Source organism: Kryptolebias marmoratus, linkage group LG6, assembly GCF_001649575.2.
Source record: "Kryptolebias marmoratus isolate JLee-2015 linkage group LG6, ASM164957v2, whole genome shotgun sequence".
In the NCBI taxonomy this organism is placed as follows: domain Eukaryota; kingdom Metazoa; phylum Chordata; class Actinopteri; order Cyprinodontiformes; family Rivulidae; genus Kryptolebias; species Kryptolebias marmoratus.
In genome coordinates, this window is record NC_051435.1 from 32,244,986 (window position 1) to 32,256,740 (window position 11,755).

Here is an 11,755-nt window from a genome sequence, read left to right on the forward strand (position 1 = left end):
ACAGAATCCAGATTTTTGCACAGCTTTTGGCTTTTAAAGACTATGGTCTTAAACTTTTGATCAGCTGAAAAAATCATGTTTGAGTGTAAATGCAGTTTGCAGAAAATTCCCTCCTCAAAAGTTCTTGTCTCTTGCACTGATTTTTTCCTTTAACATTGTGAAGCTCTACTTAGAACCTTCTTAAGATCCAATGGTGCAAAATGCAAATTCTTGCAATTTTTTGACTGGTCTTAAGATTTTGATCAGGAGTGTATTCTCTAAAGTCTTATTGTTAGTCCAATATACAGTATGTTGTCCTAATTGTTTATTGTTGATTCTATTTTCTTGAATTGGTTTTATGTTTGTAATTCAATCTTAATAACAAGATTCAGTTTTCTCCTTATTCGGTGTAAATATTATAATAAAGAGTTCCCTGTGCTGAACGAATTTCATCCGTCAGTTGTAAAGATCCAATTAATGGTAAGTTTAATCTCAAGAACGAACTGCCCACTTGTTATAATTTAAATATTACAAATCTAGCCATTAAGTGTTAAAACAGCAATTTAAACTTTTATGGATTTGTTTTGTAGATACCTAATCGAACTATAAATGTAATTTTTATTAATATGAAGGTTGTTTTAGATATCTTTAAATTTTATTATAACTTAAGAATATAGTTCAGAATAAAAGGAAAAGCATTAATATTGTCTAAAAGCATACAGTATTTAGAGATAGAAGTGTAGCTTGTTTTATGGTGGGGTATGATTATATATTACAATGGCCACAATAGCCTGTCATAGAGCAAATTATACTACACTGACAGTTATTATGGTAATTGATACACATCATCAACCAAAACTGCAACTTTTTTAGAACAGTTTATTTTGTAAAATTTTAGCAAATGATTGTGAAGTAGCACATTCTTGATTTGTGAATTTAGTTAATTAGTTTTAGGTGGTAAAGTCTGAACATGAATTAGTTGAGTTCTAATCTGTCTGAGCTACTTCCAGTGAGGGGTGAACTTGCACAACACTACTTGCAGTACAGAATGTTTTCTATCATTAAATGTTGTCAAAAATAAAAAATGAAACTAAACCCAAACTTTTACCCTTCTGTGTGTGTATGTGTGTGTTTGTTTATTGTCCAGATGGATCATAAAAGTGGGGTGGCCTTCTATTGGCCCAGTGTCTCCTCCACTCAAGATCAGTGGCCTTTGTCACCTGGCTCTCATAAAACACAAGTTTACTAGCTCCTCACAAGGCAACTAGAGCTGTTTCCACACACAAACTACAGTCCTAAATTTATGGCAATCCAGTAAGAAGTTGTACATGAAAAGAACATAAACGTGTGCTTCAGCTTGACAAAATATACAATGGACTTTACCTTAAAACCTTCTGATTACAAAGTGGAGGTAAAGTGTAGCTGAGCCCATACAAAGAAGCAGTCATGCTGACACTATTCCCTGAGGTCTTGATGATTTAATTTTAACATGATTTGTTCAGAGGTGACACAGCTAAACCTGTATCTCAATAGGCTGTGACTGCTGACAACAAATTGGGAACAGCATTCATGAATGTCTTAAAATTTGCAAAGGTTCTCAATTTCCTTGCATGAATTGCTGAGGTTTGCTCTTGTGTTGCTGGAACTTTGAATATGTTCAAAAATTTCACGTAACAAATTTACTCTTAAAATAGTTAAGTTGTTTCAGGCATCTGAAACCTCTCATTTTAGTTTCTTTGAGTCAGAAAGTGCAAGAAATGTGACAATTTTGGGCAGATTGAAGGTAGTATATCACTGAGCTGCAACTGTTAGTGTTTTGTTGGAAACTCAAAATTGCAAGAAAATAGACAAATTTTTCATTGCACGCTGACTGAATTAAGTGTTTGCAACTAAGAGACCAGTAAGCCATGTGGGCCCACTTTGAGCAGCCAGGTTTTTTTAAACTATGGACCTATTTTTGTGTGCAGAGCTTGTAAAACTAGGTTGTGCACAATATTTAGCTCACCTCTGCACACATTGTACCCGCCCATCTTTTGGTACTGACTCTGCCTCCATCTTTATGACTTAATCTGGAGTACACTTTTGAAACAAAAACAAACAGATTTGGTCCAGTCTTTCAGTAATTATTGATGAATATCGGCACAGATTTTAAATCTGGATGTTTTCAGTCAATGGAGAACTATTGTGCAGGTGTCAAAATACAGCTCTAGACACCTGCAACAAAATTCCTAAGGGTTCAAGACACTCTAGATGATTCTGACTATTTTGAGAGAAAATTTAACATTCATATTTTTTGAACATGTGGCCTTCAGATTAGCTCAAGAACAGTGCTTAGAGAACTTCATGGAATGGGTTTCCATGGCAGAGCAGCTGCATTTAAGACTTACATCACCAAGCACAATACAAACTGTCAGTTGCAGTGTTGTAAAGTATGCAGCCATTGGACTCTAGAGTAATAGAGACGTGTTCTCTGGTTTGACAAATCATGCTTCCCTGTCCGGCAATCCAATGGACAAGTCTGGGTTTGGTGGTTGCCTGGAGAACAGTACTTGTCTGATTGCACTACACCAAGTGTAAAGTTTGGTGGAGGGAATTATGGTGTGGGGTTATTTTTCAGGAGTTGCGCTTGGATGTTTAGAACTGTTTGGACAATTTCATGTTACCAACTTTGTAGGAACAGTTTGGGGATGGCCCCTTCCTGTTCCAACATGACTGCGCACCAGTGCACAAAGCAAGGTCCATAGAGACATGGATGAGTGACTTTGGTGTAAAAGAATTTGACTGGCCTGCACAGAGTTTGACCTCACAAATGTGCTTCTGGGAGAATAGTCAAAAACACCCATAAACATACTCCTAAACCTTGTGGAAAGCTTTCCCAGAAGTGTTGAAGTTGTTATAGCTGCAAAGGGTGGGCCAACATCATACTAAATCCTATGGATCAAGAATGGGAGGTCACTCAAATTCATATGTGTGGGATGGGACATGAGTGAATACTTCTGGCAATATAGTGTATATAGATAAATAGATAGTGTTATGTATTTAGTAATAGCAATATGTTGTTTAGTGGTACTATTTTGTGTCCAAGATGGAAGAACACCAAATGTATAATAAAGTAAGTCATAGTCCACCGAAGGTTCCATTGTGTTTAAATAAATAAGTTATGCAGAGAGAACATAACAAATTGACAACAAGGTTAAAATGGATCCCCGGTGTGCATTGGATGACAGAAAGGGGGAAATCCTTGTGAAAGTGATGAAAAATAAAAACTAACCCCCCATGTGAATTTTACCACACGTGGCTGCAGAGAGCTGCAGAGAGGACACGTGAGTACCATCCATTATTTTCAGTGAATGACACTTATAAAGACAATGAGAAAATGTCGAGAGGTGTAGGACAAATGGGCAGTTTTGATAAAGACAGAGAATTGGACAACACATTGTCAGGATTCAGAACTTTTCTAAAATGAGCAGCTCGGCATCAGACAGACACGGGAGACCAACGTAACAAGTAGTGAATTTATTTACAGTGAAACAGGTGAAGCGAGAATGACGGGAACCAGGACCTGAAAACAGAGGAAGTAGTGAGTCTTGGGTTTTCCTCAGTGAACAAGCAGGTAAGTGTTTATAGTGTTGATTTCCAGGTGAGAGTTCTTACGGTGTGAGGAACGGTACACAGCACGAAGGTGAGTAGAGGAGGTAAGTATTTCCCAGTAGCAGGTTGGCAGGTTCTCCAGGAGGTAGTATCCTTTTCAGGCAGGCAGACAGGCACAGGCATACAGGTAGGTAACTTATCTTCAAGGCGGGTTCCAAAAACAGACCAGACTGGATCCACAAAGGTCAGGTAATCCTAGGTAGGTATAAACAAGCACAAAAATGCAAAAGCTCAAAAAGAGTTCACAAGAATACTGAAAAGTCATAAGAGGCTTAGCACTTTACCACGAAGGCAAAACAATGCTCCAGCGCTGGTCTGGTTCCCACCACGGCCTTAAGTACCAAACGTCTCCTGATGAGCCTGATCTGCCACAGGTGTGGAGGGAGTGGAGAAGAGCTGCCAATCAGCCGCTGAGACGGCCCACCAGGAAGTAAAAGAAATACAAACCCCTCCAGAATCACCACACATATGTAGAGAGAGTTGAACAATACTGTTTTGCTAACAAAGTAGAGGATGAGAGGAAAGATGCTGTATTACTGAGTGTAATGGGAGCAAAAACATACAACTTGTTGCACAGTCTCATCACACTTGTCAAATCAGCAGACAAAAGTTTCAAGGAGATCACAGAAGTGCTCCAGAAACGTTTTCAACCAAAGCCACTGGTTATAGCTAAACGGTTTTGATTTCTTAAACGAAATCAGCTGACGACTGAGTCCACATCGGAGTACATTGTGGAGGTCCAATGGATGTCGGAGCACTGTCAGTTCAGAGAGGGGCTGTCAGATGTGCTGAGAGACCGCTTTATCTGTGGGCTACACAAAATGTGTGTGCATCATAATGATAAATTACAGACCTGCTTCAGATGCAGCAAAAAGTCACATGACCCTGCTAATTGCTGGTTTAAAGATGAAAAATGCCTGCCGTGTAACAAAAAGGGGCATATACAGAAAATGTGCAAATTAAAGCAGTATGATAAAAAGATAAACAAAATGTGGAAAAGAGACAGAAAGCTGCATGAAGTAAATAAGACAGACTCAAATGATTCTCATGAGGATTTAGCATGCCTTGAGCTGTACACAATACAAGAAAAAGATAAGGATACGATTTGGCTCACACCAAAGATGCAATAGGTTGAGTTACAGATGGATTGGATACTGGATACTGGATCAGCCCTCTCACTGATCTCATATGAAGATTACGGAGATAAATTTCCAAATCTGAAACTAAACACACCTCAGTGAAACTAAAAACATACACAGGTGAAAGAATAACTCCCCTGGGAAAACTGAAAGTGAAAATGGCCTATGAGAAAAATAAATGCAACCTGGAACTTTATGTTCTGGAATATGGGGGTGTGCCATTATTTGGGCATGACTGGTTGAAACACATCTGCCTCAACTGGAAAGAAATAAAGCCAATGAGACTGACACAAGGCCTGAGTTCAGATTCTGTGGATGAAAGACTGAAACAGCTACTTGAGAAACATGCTTAGGTGTTCAAAGAAGGAATCGGCACTCTGAAAAATATTAAAGCACAGATCATACTGGAGGACAATGCAAAACCCAGATTTCACAAGGCATGTCCTGTACCTTATGCTGTACATCCCAAAGTTGAAGCAGAGCTTCAACGATTGGAAGAGCAAGGAATACTCACTAAGGTGGAATGGTCAGACTGGGATACACCAATAGTATCAGTGAGCAAGAAGGCAAGTGATAGTGTGCAAATCTGTGGTGATTTCAAGGTTTCAGTGAACTCAGTCCTCCGCATGGCTCAGTACCCACTTCCATGGATTGAAGACATATTCATAGTAGTGGCAGGTGGCAAACACTTTTCAAAAATCGACCTTACCCAAGTTTTTCTTCAGATGTAAGTAGAAGACATTTTCCAAGAAATATCTGGTGATAAACACTCACAAAGGACTATTCCAGTACAACCGACTGGTATTTGGTATCGCCAGTGCTCCGGCAGTATGGCAACGTGCCATGGATCAGGTTCTGCAGGGCATCCCAGGAACACAATGTTTTCTGGATGACATAATCATCACTGGTGTTGATGAGGAGACTCATTTGACTAACCTAACAGAAGTCCTGGGCAGGCTGAAAAAATATGGATTGGGAGAAAACAAAATCAAATGTAAGTTCTTTCAGGATGCCATTGAGTATTGTGGACACAAGAATGATGGACAGAGACTTCACAAAATCAAAGACAAAATTGAAGCAGTCCTGAAGGCACCAGAACCTAAAAATGTGAGTCAGCTATGTTCATTCTTGGGCTTAATTAATTATTGTCACAAGGCTTCACCAAACCTTTCAACAGTTCTGCACCCTCTGAACTTCCTGCTGTGACAAAATGTCAAATAGAAACGGACAAAACATTGTGAAGAGGCGTTTAATGATGCTAAGCAGCTCACATTAGAGGACGTGCTGACACACTTTAACCCAACTCTACCCCTTTGCCTGGCCTGTGATGCTTCCCCATATGGCATCAATGCTATTTCACAAAATGTCTGATGGGTTGGAACGACCAATTGCTTTTGCCTCAAGATCCCTAAACACAGCCGAGCGAAACTATGCACAGATAGACAGAGAAGCGCTCAATCTAGTGTGGGGAGTTAAGAAATTTATACAGTATTTATATGAAAGACACTTCATATCATGATCAGCGGAGACAGAGGCGAACCCAGAAAGCAGACTCATTATGGGTTCTGAACTAAAGGGAAAAAAAATGATTTATTTAAACGAAAACAAGAAGCTGACGGGGCAGCAGAACAAGAACAAAACTAAAACCAGAGACACGGGAGAACACAGGACTAGCATGAAAGAAACAATGATCCGACAGCGTGGTGGGGGAATTGACAGGGTATAAAAGCACAGAGGATGATGAGGTAAGTGGGAACAGGTGAATGATAATAATAGCCGACAGGCGGAGATGGGCGTGGCAAGTAAACAGATAAGTGAGTGACTGAGGAGGCATGAGTGGTGACAGGAAACAAACACAGACACACGAGACAAAGGCAGAAGGAACTCAAACCAAACTAACAAGATAACAGAAAAATAAATAATAACACCAATGGAAACAAAAACAACAAACTAAAAAAAAACCAAAAACCCAAATCCCGACACTTCACCCTGATTGCAGATCATCGACTGCTTTCATTCATCTTTAACCCTCAGAAAGGTATCCAACCGTGGCTGCGGCACATTTGCAGTGATGGGCTTTATTCCTAGGTGCAAACACCTAGACCAGGGGTCAGCAACCCAAAATGTTGAAAAAGCCATATTGGACCAAAAAAAAAAAAANGCAGGAGGAACCAGAACAAAGGCAGGAGGAGAACCCGGTACACCATCCTGGACGACATGGACGAGCAGGAAAGGCTGGAGCTGCGACCCAGATTCAGTGAGTTTCTTTATCTGGGTCAGAACCAGAACCAAGGGACCCTGACAGCCTGCATTAGAACTGAGTCCAGGTCTGTGTAACCCTCTGCTCCTGCAGGTATCAAACACCGCAGCACCGAGCAAAACTCCAGCCTCATGATGTCCGAGTCTGAGCTGGACAGTGAGCAGGACTCTGTCCTCAGCAGACTGGGCCGCGGCAAGAACCGGACAAGAACCCAGATGGCCCGGAATGGAATCGCCTTTGGATGATGGGACGTCCTGAGGAGGACGTCTGAGACCCAGAGACGAGTGTCTCCTCTGAAGGACTCGAGAGTGTGGTTCTAACGGGTCGGTACCGAGGAATCTCATCTCAGAACTTTTGTTGTTTCTTTTTAATCGGACCCCAGGTTCTGATGAGCAGCAGAACCAAACCGCGAGTCCAACCGTCTGATGAGACGTCGAGATGGAAAGTTCTGGAATGGGACGGACAGAACGACGTGTCAGACGTTGTTAAACGAGTTATTAACGAGGACAGAACTTCCTGTTATCCTTCACAATAAAACTTTTATTAGATGTGTTTAGCTGCAGCCTCAGTCAGACACTTTGTTAGAAAATCATGACTCAGCTTAAAGTTTAACAACATTAAGTCCTGAAGGTTAAAAACAGAACAAAGTCCGCTCGTCTGGTTCTGAAGAAGAACCTGTTTCTCAGTTAGGATCTGTCAGCCTTTAAAAAACAAGAACATTAATTTCTAACGTTAAGGAGAACATCTCAGACGCCACCAGCAGGGGGCCGGGTCAGGACCCGGGCTCAGAGCTTCAGGCCTCCGAAGCACATGTACTTCACCTCCAGGTACTCGTCCACGCCGTACTTAGAACCCTCTCGGCCCAAACCGGACTCTTTGACCCCGCCGAACGGCGCCTCGGGGGCCGACAGGAGACCCTCGTTGACCCCGACGATCCCCACCTCCAAGGCCTCGGCCACCCGCCAGATCTGACTGACGTCCTGCGAGTAGAAGTAACCTGCGAGCAGAACCGGGTCGTTAGGTACTGATCACTGCTTCCTCCTCATTGGTTAAAAACAAAGAACTCCCCCAGAATACAGAACCAGTGAAGCGGGTCGAGGTTCTGGGTCAGTAAAGTTTAGGTGAGTTAATTATTGAAAATAAAAACATGTTAAAAGTTTTCTCTCAGCTGGACTGCAGCCTGAGGTCAAAGGTCAGAACTCTGGGTTCTGCAGCCTGAGGTCAAAGGTCAGGACTGACCTGCGAGGCCCACGTTGGTACCGTTCGCCACGGCCAGAGCCTCTTCCTCCGTCTCAAACCTGGAACCAGAAACACGCGTCCTGATTGGTCCACAGACACGTCACCAAACACCTGAGGTTTCAGAACCCAGACATCGGACCGACCTGATGACCGGAACCAGCGGTCCGAACGTCTCCTCCTTGGTGCACAGCATGTCCGTGGTGACGTCGGCCAGCAGAGTCGGTTCCATGAAGGAACCGCTCAGACGGGTTCCTCCTTTCAGCAGCCTGGCGCCGCGGGACACAGCGTCCGAGACGTGATGGACCACCTGAGGGTTTAAGGTTCTGGTTCAGATTTCTTCCTGGATCAGCTCCTCTCCTCTGTACCATCTGTGACCCGGTTCTGGTTTACCTTCTCTGCAGCTCTGGAGTTGATGAGCGGACCCTGGGTGGTGCCGGGCTCAGACCCGTGACCCAGTCGGAGCTCGGCGTCCATCGCTCGACCCAGTTTGTCCAGGAAAAGATCGTAGATCCCGCTTTGGACCAGGAACCGGTTGGAACACACGCAGGTCTGCAGGAGAACACAGAACTTTCAGTTTGTGGATCGGGTCGAAGCAGAACCCAGCCTCTCTGCTCTCACCTGTCCAGAGTTCCTGAACTTTGAGGCCATGGCTCCGCCCACCGCCATGTCGACGTCAGCGCTGTCAAACACGATGAAAGGGGCGTGGCCACCCAGCTCCATGGAGACCCTCTTCACTGAGTCAGCGGCCATTTTTAATAACACCTGAGGGGACAGAACCAGAACCAGTCACTGCTCCAGCTGTGGTCCGGACCAGACCCAGAGCCAGGACCAGAGCCAGGACCAGAGCCAGGACCAGAGCCAGGACCAGAGCCAGAGCCAGGACCAGGACCAGAGCCAGGACCAGGACCAGAGCCAGGACCAGAGCCAGGACCAGAGCCAGGACCAGGACCAGAGCCAGGACCAGAGCCAGAACCAGAGCCAGGACCCCTCACCTTCCCTGTAGCCGTGGATCCGGTGAAGGAGATCTTGGCCACCATGGGGTCGGAGCAGAGGACCTGTCCAACAGACGGGGTTCTGTCTCTGGAGCAGGGAACCACGTTGACCACGCCCGGCGGGATCCCCGCCCGCTCCGCCAGCTGCAGAGACAGGAAGTGGGTCAGAACCTTCAGCGGGGCAGCGGGTCGGACATTGCTCTGTCAAATGAAGCGGTTCTGAACAGGAACCCGACCTCGGCCAGAGCCAGGGCGGACAGCGGCGTGTCCTCGGCCGGTTTCACCACCACCGTGCAGCCGGCAGCCAGAGCCGCCCCCACCTTCCTGGTGATCATGGCGCTGGGGAAGTTCCACTGAGAGACAGAACCAAACACCGGGTCGGAAACAGTTTCACATCCTGCCTTTAAGGTTCTAAGTTCTAAAATCCTGATGGAACCAGATGGAGTTCTGGTTTCCTCACCGGTGTGATGATGGAAGCCACGCCCACTGGCTGTTTGAGGAGGAGGAGCTTCCTGTCTCTGACAGAAGGCGGGACGATGTCGCCGTAAATCCTCCGAGCCTCCTCTGAGAACCAATCCAGGAAGGAGGCCGAGTACACCACCTCCCCCAGAGACTCCCGCAACGGTTTACCCTGAAAACACACAGAGACACACACACACACACACACAGTTTAATTGTTCCTGCTCGTTAACTGAACCCAGGTTCTGATGATGAAATATGTTAAATAAATAAGTAAACGTTTCCTTCCTGTTCCGAATGTTTTTACTTTCAACTGAAATCAGAACATTCACCAAAATAAAATCCTGGTTTCACCTCGTTAGTTAAAATAAATAAACATGAAAGATCTTCAGAACGTCTGACAAAGTCCAGAACAATCTGCTTTCATTCATGTTCCCTCCTGCAGGAGAACCGAGCCTCCTGCAGAGGAACAGAACCTCCTGCAGGATCTAATAAACATGCTCACACATTCAAAGGTGATGAGTTTGGCGAGATCTTCTCTGTGCAGAACCAGCAGGTCGAACCACCTCCTCAGCAGAACGCTCCTCTCCTGCAGGACAAAGATCCAGGGGTCAAAGGTCAGAGGCAGAACGATTAGATCTAAGCTTCAGGAACTCTTTCATCTGATGAACTGATGACAACCATTCACCCCGTCACTCACACTCAGTCACCAGTTCACCAGCGTTCAGGTTCTGGTCTGTGGAGGGAACCGGAGAACCCGGATTAAACCCAGGTGAGCTCCTCCCAGACAGACCTGCAGCGTTCTGACCACGACCTTCAGTTAAACATTGATCAGCTGCAGAAACCTGGTTCTGATCCAGCTGCAGAAACCTGGTTCTGATCCAGATGCAGAAACCTGGTTCTGATCCAGATGCAGAAACCTGGTTCTGATCCAGCTGCAGAAACCTGGTTTTCCTTCCCTCAGAAATCAGATTTCAGCTGAACCCAGATAAGGGTTTGATGACGTCACAGGCGGAGTGGCTCCGGTCTGTTCGGGGGTCGCGGGTTCGAATCCCACCGCTGACCATGTTGCCTTCATGTCTTGTAACATTAAAACGCTGAACAGGTGTAACATTTACATCAAATGTTCAGGTTTCTGTCTTCAACATGGCAGCTTTTACGACTCATGAAAACCTGTAAATGTTTGAAGCTTCAGCCGAAACCAGATTTAAAGTCCGGAGATGTTTGTGGAGCTTTTCAGAGCGGATTCGTTCCGATAACAATACAAATGTCCGGCCTACCTTCGCCGTCGTGTCCCTCCAGGACCGAAAGGCCCGATGAGCCGCCTCCACCGCCTGCTTGGCTTCCCCCGGACCGCAGTCTGACACCCGGGCTAACTCCTGCCCGGTAGCCGGGTCCAGGACCGGGAAGACCGAGGCTGCGGAGACCCAGCGGCCGTCCACGTAGGCCTGAGTCCGGAGCAGCGGAGCGGGGACATCCAGCGTGTAGTGCCGGGTCAGGGAGGCGGGGAGGCCGGGCAGCAGCTGCCGGAGGACCCGGCGGCTCCTCAGTACACCGACAGCTGACATACCGGGCAGGAGGAGCGGCTCTGACGGGGGAGCGGTGGCGGGAGTCCGGCAGGTTAATGAGCGTAACAACCTGTCTGCGCATGCGCGCTAATCACGTGACAGAAGGGCGTCTGGTTGCTTCCGGTTCATAAAGACTATAAATCCCGTGTGTGATAGTTTGGGTTAATAAATGTCATAACAATAATAATTAAAAAATGAGTAAACTGACTGCGGGAGTGCGTGTGCGCATGCGTGGTTATTGTGTCATTTTTTTTTTACATTTTAAAACTTTTATTTGTTAAGATAAGATGAGATATTCCTTTATTAATCCTGCAGCGGGTGGTTTTCGTCCTGGCCGTGGAACACTGGACCAGCTCTATACTCTTAGCAGGGTCCTTGAGGGTGCATGGGAGTTCGCCCAACCAGTCTACATGTGTTTTGTGGACTTGGAGAAGGCGTTCGACCGTGTCCCTCGGGGAATCTTGTGGG

General features: G+C 45.4%; 2 protein-coding genes across 2 annotated transcripts in view; one reads left to right on the plus strand and one right to left on the minus strand.

The window, feature by feature from the left end:
* The window catches only part of kiaa0319 (KIAA0319 ortholog), a 17,316-nt gene extending 9,731 nt beyond the window's left edge, over positions 1-7,585 (plus strand). The window contains exons 15-16 of the mRNA XM_017439807.3: positions 6,935-7,026; positions 7,123-7,585. Coding sequence (XP_017295296.1) covers positions 6,935-7,026; positions 7,123-7,274 — 244 coding nt within the window. The 3' untranslated portion in view covers positions 7,275-7,585. The remainder of the gene's footprint in view (positions 1-6,934; positions 7,027-7,122) is intronic.
* Positions 7,549-11,370, minus strand: aldh5a1 (aldehyde dehydrogenase 5 family, member A1 (succinate-semialdehyde dehydrogenase)). The gene is made up of 10 exons (XM_017439808.3): positions 11,000-11,370; positions 10,225-10,308; positions 9,721-9,891; positions 9,497-9,613; positions 9,261-9,404; positions 8,887-9,030; positions 8,659-8,817; positions 8,412-8,575; positions 8,269-8,327; positions 7,549-8,026 (listed from the first exon to the last, which is right to left on the minus strand). Exons 1-10 carry the CDS (start codon positions 11,285-11,287, stop codon positions 7,815-7,817), a joined length of 1,542 nt encoding a protein of 513 aa, XP_017295297.1. The 5' UTR covers positions 11,288-11,370; the 3' UTR covers positions 7,549-7,814.
* Positions 11,371-11,755: the final 385 nt, after the last annotated feature.

What these genes read in the sequence shown, in the direction of transcription:
- aldh5a1 (XM_017439808.3), bottom strand. Translation starts at nt 11,287, where the DNA reads ATGTCAGCTGTCGGTGTACTGAGGAGCCGCCGGGTCCTCCGGCAGCTG. An exon ending in GATCCACGGCTACAGGGAAG is followed by an intron (nt 9,031 to 9,260) that starts GTGAGGGGTCCT and finishes CTGTCCCCTCAG; the next exon opens with GTGTTATTAAAAATGGCCGC. An exon ending in TACCAACGTGGGCCTCGCAG is followed by an intron (nt 8,027 to 8,268) that starts GTCAGTCCTGAC and finishes TTCTGCTCGCAG; the next exon opens with GTTACTTCTACTCGCAGGAC.